The sequence below is a fragment of the Hemitrygon akajei genome, chromosome 10, assembly GCF_048418815.1.
Source record: "Hemitrygon akajei chromosome 10, sHemAka1.3, whole genome shotgun sequence".
Lineage (NCBI taxonomy): Eukaryota > Metazoa > Chordata > Chondrichthyes > Myliobatiformes > Dasyatidae > Hemitrygon > Hemitrygon akajei.
The window spans coordinates 143,936,160-143,950,590 of NC_133133.1; the positions used below are offsets into that span (position 1 = coordinate 143,936,160).

The 14,431-nt window shown below is 40.0% G+C and overlaps 1 protein-coding gene across 9 annotated transcripts in view; it reads right to left on the bottom strand.

Moving 5' to 3' along the window:
• The window catches only part of pparab (peroxisome proliferator-activated receptor alpha b), a 142,254-nt gene that overhangs the window by 5,508 nt on the left and 122,315 nt on the right, over window positions 1-14,431 (bottom strand). For 8 of the 9 annotated variants that reach the window (XM_073059219.1, XM_073059218.1, XM_073059222.1 and 5 more), the window contains 2 exons: window positions 8,424-8,623; window positions 6,595-7,042 (listed from right to left, as the gene is read on the bottom strand). In XM_073059219.1, coding sequence (XP_072915320.1) covers window positions 6,595-7,042; window positions 8,424-8,623 — 648 coding nt within the window. The remainder of the gene's footprint in view (window positions 1-6,594; window positions 7,043-8,423; window positions 8,624-14,431) is intronic. The other variant, XM_073059226.1, reaches the window with a different exon arrangement.

A 14,431-nucleotide genomic window follows, 5' to 3' on the forward strand; every position in this document is an offset into this window, starting at 1 on the left:
GTGTTAAAGGCACTAGAGAAGTCCAGGAATGTAATCCTCACAGCACCACTGACAGCAGCAGACAGGATTAAGGAAAGCCCCCAAGGCATTCTACAAGAATATGAAGAGCAAGAGGATAAGACGTGAGAGAATCAAGTGTGACAGTGGAAAAGTGTGTATGGGACCGGAGGAGATGGCAGAGGTACTTAATGAATACTTTGCTTCAGTATTCACTATGGAAAAGGATCTTGGCAATTGTAGGGATGACTCGCAGCTGACTGAAAAGCTTGAGCATGTAGATATTAAAAAAGAGGTTGTGCTGGAGCTTTTGGAAAGCATCAAGTTGGCTAAGTCACCGGGACTGTACGGGATATACCCCAGGCTACTGTGGGAAGCAAGGGAGGAGATTGCTGAGCCTCTGCCGAGGATCTCTGCATCATCAATGTGGATGGGAGAGGTTCCGGAGGATTGGAGGGTTGCAGATGTTGTTCCCTTATTCAAGAAGGGGAATTGGTATAGCCCAGGAAATTATAGACCAGGGAGTTTTACTTGAGTGGTTGGTAAGTTGATGGAGAAGATCCTGAGAGGCAGGATTTATAAACATTTGGAGAGGCATAATATGATTAGGAATAGTCAGCATGGCTCTGTGAAAGGCTTACCAGCCTGATTGAATTTTTTGAGAATGTGACTAAAGAAACTGATGAAGGTACAGCAGTAGATGTAGTGTATATAGATTTCAGCAAAGCATTTGTCAAGGTACCCCATGTAAGGCTTATTGAGAAAGTAAGGAGGCATGGGATCCAAGGGGACATTGCTTTGTGGATCCAGAAATGGCTTGCCCACAGAAGGCAAAAAGTGGTTGTAGACTGGTCATATTCTGCATGGAGGCTGGTGACCAGTGGTGTGCCTCAGGGATCTGTTCTGGGACCCCTACCCTTTGTGATTATTATAAATGACCTGGATGAGGAAGTGGAGAGAAGGGTTAGTAAATTTTCTGATGAGAAAAATGTTGGGGGTGTTGTGGATAGTGTGAAGAGCTGTCAGAGGCTAGAGCGGGACATTGATAGGATGCAAAACTGGGTTGAGAAGTGGCAGATAGAGTTCATCCCAGATAAGTGTGAAGTGGTTCATTTTGGTAGGTCAAATATGATGGCAGAATATAGCATTAATGGTAAGACTCCTGGATTGGGGAGCATGCCTTATGAGAATAGGTTGAGTGAACTCAGCCTTTTCTCCTTGGAGCAATGGAGGATGAGAGGTGACCTGATAGAGGTGTATAAGATAATGAGAGGCATTGATCATGTGTATAGTCAGAGGCTTTTTCCCAGGGCTGAAATGGCTAGCACAAGAGGTCAGAGTTTTAAGGTGCTTGGAAGTAGGTACAGAGGAGATGTCAGGGGTAAGTTTTTAAAACAGAGAGTGGTGAGTGCGTGGAATGGACTGCTGGCAGTAGTGGTGGAGGCGGAAATAGAAGGGTCTTTTAAGAGACTCCTGGATGGATACGTGGAGCTTAGAAAAATAGAGGGCTATGGGTAAGCCTAGATAGTTCTAAGGTAAGGACACGTTCAGCACAGCTTTGTGGGCTGATGGGCCTGTACTGTGCTGTAGGTACATTGAATTATATGAAAAGAAATACACATTTCACTATGGATATATCTTTTAAAAAATGTATTTAAAGAACACAATTTGGGCATTTCACATGCTTTCTGCCTCCTTCAACGCAACCAGTTTCAGCCTGGCCTTTCTGATCACAGGCATTACTGATCTCTCCCCCAACAACTGTTAAATCTTATCTCCTGATTGTTAAGCCACTAAATTACCAAGCATTCACCCCAACCCCTTTTGATTTTCAGGAAATGTCTTACAAGAAAAGAAGATAAAAGAGAAGTCCATATTATCACTCAAGCCTGCTTTGTCATGGACTAAGATGGCTGATCTGATCTTGGCCTTAGCTCTACTCTCATTTTAGAACACAGAATAGTGCAGCACAGTACAGGCCCTTCGGCCCACAATGTTGTGCCGATCCTTAAACCCTGCCTCCCATATATGCCCCCAGCTTAAATTCCTCCATATACCTGTCTAGTAGTCTGTTAAATTTCACTAGTGTATCTGCCTCCACCACAGACTCAGGCAGTGCATTCCACACACCAACCACTCTCTGAGTAAAAAATCTTCCTTTAATATCCCCCTTGAACTTCCCACCCCTTACCTTAAAGCCATGTCCTCTTGTATTGAGCAGTGGTGCCCTGGGGAAGAGGTGCTGGCTGTCCACTCAATTATTCCTCTTAATATCTTGTATACCTCTATCATGTCTTCTCTCAACCTCCTTCTTTCCAAAGAGTAAAGCCCTAGCTCCCTTATCTCTGATCATAATGCATACTCTCTAAACCAGGCAGCATCTGGTAAATCGCTTCTGTACCCTTTCCAATGCTTCCACATCCTTCCTATAATGAGGCAACCAGAACTGGACACAGTACTCCAAGTGTGGCCTAACCAGAGTTTTATAGAACTGCATCATTACTTCGTGTCTCTTAAACTCTATCCCTTGACTTATGAAAGCCAACACCCCATAAGCTTTCTTAACTACCCTATCTACCTGTGAGGCAACTTTCAGGGATCTGTGGACATGTATCCCCAGATCCCTCTGCTCCTCCACACTACCAAGTATCCTGCCATTTACTTCGTACTCTGCCTTGGAGTTTGTCCTTACAAAGGGTACCACCTCAACACTTCTCCGGGTTGAACTCCATCTGCCACTTCTTAGCTCACTTCTGCATCCTATCAATGTCTCTCTGCAATCTTTGACAATCCTCTACACTATCAACAACAACACCAACCTTTGTGTCATCTGCAAACTTGCCAACCCACCCTTCTATCCCCACATCCAGGTCGTTAATAAAAATCACGAAAAGTAGGGGTCCCAAAATTGATCCTTGTGGGACTCCATTAGTCACAACCCTCCAATCCAAATGTACTCCCTCCACCACAACCCTCTGCTTTCTGCAGGCAAGCCAATTCTGAATCCACCTGGCCAAACTTCCCTGGATCCCATGCCTTCTGACTTTCTGAAAAAGCCTACCATGTGGAACCTTATCAAATGCCGTACAAAAATCCATGTAGATCACATCCACTACACTACCCTCATCTATATACCTGGTCACCTCCTCAAAGAACTCTAACAGGCTTGTTAGACATGATCTGCCCTTCACAAAGCCATGCTGACTGTCCCTGATCAGACCATGATTCTCTAAATACCCATAGATCCTATCTCTAAGAATCTTTTCCAACAGCTTTCCCACCACAGATGTAAGGCTCACTGGTCTATAATTACCCGGACTATCCCTACTACTTTTTTTGAAAAAGGGGACAACATTCGCCTCCCTCCAATCCTCTGGTACCATTCCCGTGGACTATGAGGACATAAAGATCCTAGCCAGAGGCTCAGCAATCTCTTCCCTCACCTCGTGGAGCAACCTGAGGAATATTCTGTCAGGCCCCGAGGACTTATCCGTACTAATGTATTTTAACAACTCCAACACCTCCTCTCCCTTAATATCAACGTGCTCCAGAACTTCAACCTCACACATATTGTCCTCACCGTCATCAAGTTCCCTCTCATTGGTGAATATCGAAGAGAAGTATTCACTGAGGACCTTGCTCACTTCCACAGCCTCCAGACACATCTTCCCACCTTTATCTCTGATCGGTCCTACCTTCACTCCTGTCATCCTTTTGTTCTTCACATAATTGAAGAATGCCTTGGGATTTTCCTTTACCCTACTCGCCAAGGCCTTTTCATGCCCCCTTCTTGCTCTCCTCAGCCCCTTCTAAGCTCCTTTCTTGCTACCCTATATTCCTCAATAGACCCATCTGATCCTTGCTTCCTAAACCTCATATATGCTGCCTTCTTCCACCTAACTAGATTTTCCATCTCACTTGTCACCCTACCATTCTTTAGCTTCCTCACCTGGACAAATTTATCCCTAACATCCTGCAAGAGATCCCAAAACATCCACATGTCCATAGTACATTTCCTTGCAAAAACATCATCCCAATTCACACCCGCAAGTTCTAGCCTTATAGCCTCATAATTTGTCCTTCCCCAATTAAAAATTTTCCTGTCCTCTCTGATTCTATCCTTTTCCAAGATAATGCTAAAGGCCAGGGTGGTCACAGTCCCCCAGATGCTCACCCGCTGAGCGATCTGTAACCTGACCCAGTTCATTACTTAATACTAGATCTAGTATGGCATTTCCCCCTAGTTGGCCTGTCAATCTACAGTGACAGGAATCCATCCTGGACACACTTAATAAACTCTGCCCCATCTAAACCATTGGAACTAATCAGGTGCCAATCAATATTAGGGAAGTTAAAGTCACCCATGATAACAACCCTGTTATTTTTGTACCTTTCCAAAATCTGCCTCCCAATCTGCTCTTAGGTATCTCTGCTGCTACCAGGGGGCCTATAGAATACTCCCAATAGAGTAATTGCTCCCTTCCTGTTCCTGACTTCCACAGATACTGACTCAAAAGAGGATCCTGCTACATTACCCACCTTTTCTGTAGCAGTAATAGTATCCCTGGCCAGTAATGCCACCCCTCCTTCCCTTTCTCCCCCCTCTCTATGCCTTTTAAAACACTGAAATCCAGGAATATTGAGAATCCATTCCTGCCCTGCTGCCAGCCAAGTCTCTGTAATGGCCACTACATCATAATTCCATGTATGTATCTAAGCTCTCAGTTCATCACCTTTGTTCCTGATGCTTCTTGCACTGAAGTACACATACTTTAGCCCTACTACCTTACTACCTTTACATCCTTTATTCTGCTTTTTTTTCCTCAAAGCCTCTTTATATGTTAGATCTGGCTTTACTCCATGCACTGTACTTGCAGTTCTCGCATGACCTTTATCCTCCTCCACCTCACTATCTGCTCTAACACTCTGGCTCCCCTCCCCCAGAAGTAGTTAAAACCCCCCAGAGCAACAACTGGCAAACATTCCCGCAAGGATATTAGTCCCCCTCCAGTTCAGGTGCAACCTGTCCCATCAGAACAGGTCCCACCATCCCTGGAACAAGGCCCAATTGTCCAGAAACATGAAGAACTCCCTCCTGCACCAACTCCTTAGCCACATATTTAGCTACATTATCTTCCTATTTCTAGCTTCACTACCACGTGGCATGGGTAGCAATCCTGAAATTGCAAACCTGGAGGTCCTATCCTTTAACTTTGCCTTTCCATAATCCTTGATGCTCCTATGGTTCAAAATCTTCCCATGTCATCCTATTGCCTCCATAGCTCCTGAGTAGAGAACTTCAAAGATTCATAACTATCATGAAAACTTTATTTTAAAAAGGAATTCCTTATTTTGAAGCTGTGCCCTGCAGTTCTAGGTTTCCCATGAGGAGAAATGTTCTCTCAGAATCTTGAAGTTTTCAATAACATTATCCTTCATTTTTCTGAACTGCAATGAGTTAAAAAGCAGTTTTTTTTTTCACTGGACAACCCTTTTATCTCAGAGATAAATCTTCTGAACTTTCTCTGAACTAACTTGATAACTAAGTATACTTACTAGGTGGGGGTCTCCTGACTACAAAATCATTAACAGAACTGTAAATAATTGAGGATTTAGCACTGTCCTGTTTCACAACTCATCGCCCTGAAAATGACTATCTTGACTCTGTTTTTGGCTTATTAGCCAGCCCTCTAGCCATACTAAAATGCTATCCATAATGCTTATACCTCTGACATTATGCAATGTTCTTCTGTTTTATCTTATTAACCATGTTTATTGGAATATATCGTTCTAGTTCAAAATAATTTTATGATTTTGATTGATTGCATGATGATTTCCTTTATATACAACTATGATCTTCCCTAATTTATCCATCTATATTTTCCTACCACTGGTGTTTTCCCTTGCCTGCATGTCCATTTTCCTACTGTTAGACTGGGAAACAATTTTTTTTTAAATGGATGAGAAATTCTTGCTGTCAAAATAGATAGGAATTCTGTTCATGCCCTGAGTTCAATTATGCTGGAAACTGAGGCTCAATCCAGCTGCTAGTTGAAACCAAATATTTAAAAAATGTAAACTAGATTTCTGAACAAATTGGGTAGAGTAATATTGTATGGAAGAATGTATTTGTTATGATCAGCAACTCAGAGAATTAAGGAAAACACAAACAATTAAATTATTTCAAACAATGCTACCATCTTTTCAATGCAATTAAATGAATAACACTGTTAAATTTGTGCTCCCTTCACAGTGCTAACTTTAATTAACGGAGAGATAACTTTGCTTGTGTAGCTAAAGATCATTATTTGCAAACTACTGCTATACAATAAGCTCAAGTTTCATGGAAAGCATTTCATTTCCAGATTTCTACTATTCATGCTTGAAATGGTAAAAAATGCTTTACTATTTGCTTTGCATTCTGAGTTTGCAATATTGATGCAATGTCCTTGAAGAAACAAATGAAACTCATCATAGATTCTGCTACTGTTAGGATTATTAACATTTTCTTTTCTGTTAAATCCAATATACCGAACATTTTCTACAGGTTAAAGAAGCATTGTTTGGCAAAATGATACTTCTGTTGGTCATTCTTACCTCCAGACAGAATGATGGCAGCCACAAAGAGAGCCAAGTCACTGTCATCCAATTCTAATGCATTGAACTTCATGGCAAATTCAAACTTGGGCTCCATTATTTCATTAAAAGGTTTTCGCAAGCTTTTCAAAAATTCTCGAGTCATAAAACCATTCCCGTAGGCCACCAGCAGCCCATCTTTGTTCATAACTGATGCCAACATGGCAAACATGGCCTCATAAACTCCGTATTTTAATAAGGTCACTTGATCATTGAGATCAAGGCTTACAAATTCAGGAATACATTTTGCAAATTCCGTCAGTTCTCTTACTGTTTCCACTGAGGTACACTGACAGCGATGAAAGATTCTAACTTCAGCTTCTTTATTCTGGATGCCATTTACCGCTTGCTTTGATACTAAATTCTCTTCAGCAAGGCATAATGTCTCCATGTCATGAATGACGAAAGGCTGAAAATATATTAAAGATTTATTGAACATCACAACCTTCTTCTGTATCAAAATCCCAAAAGAAAAGACATTTAAGTACCGTACTTTTTAGAGCAAATGTAGCTATCTTTGCAGAAGAATCTAGATAAGCAGCAGTGCCAGGGGCTGAATAGGATATTTCGCTTTTAAACAAAATCACAAATTAACTTGTTTTTTTTAAGGTAAATTAGTGCATTTACTAATCTTGGACATACTGAAAAAAGGAACAGTTCATCAATAATGAATCTGTTTGTTCATTCCATAAACACATCTCTTACAGTGGCACTTACAACAAAGAACAGATGAAAAAAAGAAAAGGACCATCAGGTTTATCAATATGCCTCAATATTAATTAAGTAATTTATGAAAATCAACTAACAAGGAAGAGGAGAATCTGCATGTTCATATTGGGAAAATAATATCCAGTTAATGAAAGCAATTTAAATGTTGCAGACAAATTATACTCAAAGCAAATCAAAATAAATTAAAACACATATTTGCCATTAATGAGTAACTTATGAGGAGAACAAATTTCCTGCAGTGGAATGACAAAACGTGTCATTAAAAAGTTGTTGATTTTTTTCTGAATTAACATTTTTGAATGTATGTTGAGGTTTTGCACTTACTTCATTTCAAACTGTGATCGGAGGCTAAACATTTATTATATTTTCCATGCTACTGAACTTTCAAGAACAAAACTATAATGAGCTACAGTGGCGTCATTATTTTAACACTGAGTAAGTATTGCACACTACATCTTACTTCATTTTCTTCACACTGTAGGCTTAGCATAGCAAGGTGATAGGCAACAACAAAAGAAAGGCAGTTGGGAGGAGTAACAATATAAAGTTTCTGGAACATTAAGATGATGATCATGACAATGAAATCATACCATATACCACAGCTATATTCCTTTCCTTAATCTCACCTCTTCTTTATCTGTCTTCTATATGCTGCGCTTTCTAGATTCTCATCTCCATCAACTCCAATTCATTTGGGTGATTACCATAATTGATAACAGCAACAGAATGCCACAGTTTTAATACCATAGGATAGCAATCCAAAGAATTTCCTCTCAGAATTGTTTAGCATTTCCTGAAAAGGTGGGATGGAAATGCATCCCATAAGAAACTAGAAGGGAGTAGACAGATTCTTGAGGATGACAAACTTAGAGGATAATGGACAAAAAGGATGCAGGAGTGAGAAATAAAATTCGAAACCAAAAAGCAAGATATTGCACATTGGAAGAGTAGGTAAAATCACAGGATAGAAAGTGAGCACCAGAGTTACAGTAGATCAATGAGCCAAATCCTTACATGTTATTTCTTTGTTAAATTAGAGGAGAATAATCACAATGACTTACCGGAACATTAGCTTTTCCTGTCAAAATGGCTCTGGCTTTGGTCTTATTCATGTTAAAATTCTTCAGGTAAGCCTCATAGATATGTTTGGCAAGAGATACAAGATCAGCCATCTGTGAATTCTGTACATCTTGCTCTAGTATTAGGATCTCTGCTTTTAACTTCTCCTTTTCAGATTGTGGCATTCGACCAAAACGAATAGCTGTGCAGGGAGGGGGAAAGATAAATTCAATTGCCCTTCCCAACATTCATGCAGCAATTATTCTACTTCATTGCCCTCTTCAGTTGATGATGTCAATACCCCACCTCCCCTTAATTTGGTTAATACCATCATTGTTCTCCCTCATTTTTGCTTTTTGTTCATGCTATTATACCTACCACCAGCATACCTTCTTCCCATTCAGTGCATGCTGCCAGATTTTACCCCTTCCTCTTCTTTTGTTGATACTGCTGATTTTATGGCCATTCACTTGGCCACACTCTCTCCTTTACTCAGCTCCATTCCAGATGATTTATCCTTCCTCAAATTCAAATCCACACTCCCAACCCTTCTCCTTTACAGTTCCTTATTTTCCTTTTCTTCTCCATCGAACCTAAGTTCTTGCACCACCCCCATCATCATTTCTTGATGAGAACAGCAGCAGCAAATTCCATGGCTCACAGTAATCTACACAGACAATTGGATAATATCCAGAAAATGGATTATAAATTAGTTCAAGGAAAAGGACAAATTCCTAAGATGTAGGCAACATAAGGTAAAATTGTATCAAACTGCAATAACATGAAGCACTAAAGACCTTTATTAAAACTGGATGCTGACTGATATCTTTTACTGAAAGTTAAATAATATATTGTCTGATTAAGGACTATAAGATTACACTTCTTTGGGGAAAAAGTTAACAGTGAATGTAAACTAGTGTGAAATATATGAAGTATAGATATGTAGTGCTTTTGTTTGCTAAATAAGTAGATTCTTCTATAATGCAACTGAAATAAATTTAAGCACTGTCTTGCATAAAAACATCACGAAACTTGTTAAAAATTTTCTTTATGAATTTCTCAATGGGCATCTATATGTACTTTTAAACTTGTGTATGTCTCATTTAGAGGTGAGAGGCACTTTTTAACCAATAGAAAGGTATGAAACATGGGAAAGGAGTGAAATGATTGTGTTGTACATAGGTTGGTGGTTGTAATTTCCATAAAAATATACTAGCAGCAGTCTTCAAAAATTTTATGGCAATAAATGCAGAACAAATATAGATATAAAATGTGGGAAGGAAATGAGGTGTTTGGGCAGATACTGAGAAAAGATGAGGAGTAAATGTGGAGGGGGGAAGATTACGGACACATTTATAAACAGAAGCGGGATTAAAAAGAAAATAACACAAGGTATGGCAAGTAAAATAATGAAGAACTGTAATAAAACATAGACCAAAACTAAAAACAAGACATTTATATTAGAGAATCATATTAAAGCCACAGATGGGATAAAATGAAAGATAGGCTTGTAGCGGTGTGCTACACGCAGCGCTAAAATAACGACACGGAGTCGGTAAACTGCAGTCAAAGTTAAAGTTTATTCAAACTTCACAGCCTTGCTTTAAAGCCTCCCTCAATCCGCCCTCCCCCGCGCGGATGCTTCGAGAGGCATGTACTGACACCCCCTCAGGCTTTCTCCCTTTGTTGCGGACCTAGCCTTTGTGCCTGCACGCTGGCTAATTGTGAGCCGGTTCGAGTGTGCTAGTAAGTGGGTCGCCACAGGCTTATATTTCTGTTAAGAAGATAGGACTAGGAGATTGATAGAGAAAGAGATAAAACAGAGGAGAAGAGAAGTTAGATTGAAATATATTGAGAAATACCCTAAAAGGAAGTCCAGTAATTAAACAACTCCTTAGCCTTCTTCCAACAGCCAGAATTGCAAGAAGGTGACTGGCTGATATGATTTCTATTTTTTTTCCTTTAAGGGACTCACTCTAACTTGCAATTAAAAGGCTGGAAATGTCAAATGCTAGATGGGTTAAGATAATATTGAGAGAAGAAAGGTTAAATAAGATTTGTGAAACAAAGTTTTTTTATACAGAAAGTGGTAGATGCTTAGAAAGTGCTGGCGGGGAGATGGTAGAAGCAGATACAACAGCAATGTTTAAAAGACAGACTGACGTATGAACAAGCAGGGAATAGAGGGATGCACAAAATGTGTAGGTAGGTTAGGAAAACTAGAATCATGGTTGGCTAAAGGGCCTGTTCCCTGATCACAATTTTGGGATAAGGGAAACCATTCAAGTTCAGGGAGTAAAATTGAATGCTGTAAGGATAGGGAACAATATAATCAAGAAAACAGATAATGTTCTGCAACCACAAGAATGAGTCATGAAGGCTAAACAACAAAGACAAAATTCTGGAGGAACTCAGCAGGCCAGGCAGCATCTATGGAAAAGAGTACAGTCAACATTTCAGGATGAGACGTATCATCAGGATTCCGTTGAAGGGTCTTGACCCGAAATACCAACTATACTCTTTTCTTTAGATGCTGCCTGGTCTACTGAGTTCCTCCAGCATTTTGTGTGTGTTGTTTGCAATTCCAGCATCTGCAGATTTTCACTGGTTTTGTTAAGGCTATGTTTCCTATCTTTTTTTTCTAGGATTAAGAACATCACCTTGTGATTGGAGGTGCTTACCCTGGGAAGAAATAGATCTGTTGTCTTGGTCCATGTGGGTACCAAAAACATAGGTATAATTAAGAAAGAAATTCTATTGGGAAAGTATGAACAGCTAGAAATTAATTTTTTAAGAAGTAGAGCCAGCAAGTGATAATCTCCAAATTACTACCACAGCAATTTTCATATTGCCTTTAACATCAACAAAATCAGAGAGCTGAATGCATCACTTAATGGTAGATGTGAGAGTATAGGAATTTAATTTACCAACATCAGCATTGTGAATGGAGCAAGCTGCTTTGATGAGGCAGACCTTAGCTGAATTGGGCTGGGACCAGTGCCATGAAGAATCAAAATCTGAGCAGTTAGGAGGGAGTTAAACTAAATAGTTGGATGGGGTGAGGGAGGTCACCAGAATGGTGAACTTTAGAAAAGTAAGTGAAGTGATAGTCCAGGGTAGTGGTTTGTGTATGACAACTAGAATGTGACAGGAGGAGCAAATTTTACAAAGAGTGGAGTTAAAACAGCAAAATAAGGAAACATTATAAAAAGACAAAATAAAACAAAGGGAACTTTATGTAACCATACATTTATAAGAAGCTCCCTAAGTTCCCAAAAACTAATTCCACCCCACTCAGGTAGATTCTAACTCTGACCTGCATATTAGGGGTAATTTACAATGACTAATTAGCTTACTAATCCTGCTGAAGGGTTTCGGCCTAAAAAATCAACTGTACTTCTTTCCACAGATATTGCTTGGCCTGCTAAGTTCCTCCAGCATTTTGTGTGTGTAGCTTAATAACCTATCTGATTTTTGGATGTAGGAGGGAACCAATGGACCTGAAAGAAACACACACAATCACAGGAAGGATGTACAATTACTACAGCATTAAAGGTCAGGATAAAGTCCATGCCACTAGAAATATGAGGCAGTGGATCTATTATCCGTACCTCTGTGCATGACATAAATTATTAGCATAAATAAAAATAAATAAGTATGATCTGTCAGAGATGCAGGGGGAGACATTTGTTCATATGATAAAACAAAAGGTGCTGTGCTGCTTAGTACTGAGTTACACTGACACTTAGGTTTCTGAGTGCTAAGTACTATAGGGAAATTGGTCTCCTCACTTAGCTATAACCGTAACCTCACTGAGTGCTGGAACAGACTTAAATAGTAACAACTGTAAGAATCCTTATAGCTATCAGAATATAAGTTATGAAATTTAATGTTTTGTGGCAGCAGTACAGTGCAAGCATAAGAAATTATTATAAGTTACAATAATAAATAAATACACTGTTAGGCAAATACAAAGTCAGCATTCTGTTATGATTTTGTAACATACCAGCAGCAAGAGATGACAAATTGAGTTGGGTTTTAATATTAAAACCACTACATTTATTTACATCTACTCAAAAATCCAGGTTTTTGCTCAACCTCCAGGGATATTCAATATTCAGGAGGGATAGACAGGAAAGAAAAGGAGGTGGGGTAGCATTGCTGGTTAGAGAGGAGATTAACTCAATAGAAAGGAAGGACATTAGCCTGGAGGATGTGGAATCGATATGGGTAGAGCTGCATAACACTAAGGGGCAGAAAACGCTGGTGGGAGTTGTGTACAGGCCACCTAACAGTAGTAGTGAGGTTGGGGATGGCATTAAACAGGAAATTAGAAATGCGTGCAATAAAGGAACAGTAGTTATAATGGGTGATTTCAATCTACATATAGATTGGGTGAACCAAATTGGTAAGGGTGCTGAGGAAGAGGATTTCTTGGAATGTATGCGGGATGGTTTTCTGAACCAACATGTCAAGGAACCAACTAGAGAGCAGGCCATTCTAGATTGGGTATTGAGCAATGAGGAAGGGTTAGTTAGCAATCTTGTTGTGCGAGGCCCCTTGGGTAAGAGTGACCATAATATGGTGGAATTCTTCATTAAGATGTTAATTCAGAGACTTAGTTAATTCAGAAACAAAGGTTCTGAACTTAAAGAAGGGTAACTTTGAAGGTATGAGACATGAATTAGCTAAGATAGACTGGCAAATGATACTTAAAGGGTTGACGGTGGATATGCAATGGCAAGCATTTAAAGATCGCATGGATGAACTACAACAGTTGTTCATCCCAGTTCGGCAAAAGAATAAACCAGGGAAGGTAGTGCACCCGTGGCTGACAAGGGAAATTAGGGATAGTATCAAGTCCAAAGAAGAAACATATAAATTAGCAAAAAAAAGCGGCACACCTGAGGACTGGGAGAAATTCAGAGACCAGCAGAGGAGGGCAAAGGGCTTAATTAGGAAAGGGAAAAAAGATTATGCGAGAAAGCTGGCAGGGAACATAAAAACTGATTGTAAAAGTTTTTATAGATACGTGAAAAGAAAAAGATTGGTCAAGACAAATGTAGGTCCTTTACAGTCAGAAACAGGTGAATTGATCATAGGGAACAAAGACATGGCAGACCAACTGAATTACTACTTTGGTTCTGTCTTCACTCAGGAGAACATAAATAATCTTCCGAAAATAGTAAGGGACCGAGGGTCTAGTGAGATAGAGGAACTGAGGGAAATACATGTTAGTAGGGAAGTGGTGTTAGGTAAATTGAAGGGATTAAAGGCAGATAAATCCCCAGGGCCAGATGGTCTGCATCCCAGAGTGCTTAAGGAAGTAGCCCAAGAAATAATGGATGCATTAGTGATAATTTTTCAAAACTCCTTAAATTCTGGATTAGTTCCTGAGGATTGGAGGGTGGCTAATGTAACCCCACTTTTTAAAAAAGGAGGGAGAGAGAAACCGGGGAATTATAGACCGGTTAGTCTGACATCGGTGGTGGGGAAAATGCTAGAGTCGGTTATCAAAGATGTGATAACAGCACATTTGGAAAGAGGTGAAATCATCGGACAAAGTCAGCATGGATTTGTGAAAGGAAAATCATGTCTGACGAATCTTATAGAATTTTTTGAAGATGTAACTAGTAGAGTGGATGGGGAGAGCCAGTGGATGTGGTATATTTAGATTTTCAAAAGGCTTTTGACAAGGTCCCACACAGGAGATTAGTGTGCAAACTTAAAGCACACGGTATTGGGGGTATGGTATTGATGTGGATAGAGAATTGATTGGCAGACAGGAAGCAAAGAGTGGGAGTAAACGGGACCTTTTCAGAATGGCAGGCAGTGACTAGTGGAGTACTGCAAGGCTCAGTGCTGGGACCCCAGTTGTTTACAATATATACTAATGATTTAGAGGAGGGAATTAAATGCAGCATCTGCAAGTTTGCGGATGACACGAAGCTGGGCGGCGGTGTTAGCTGTGAGGAGGATGCTAAGAGGATGCAGGGTGACTTGGATAGGT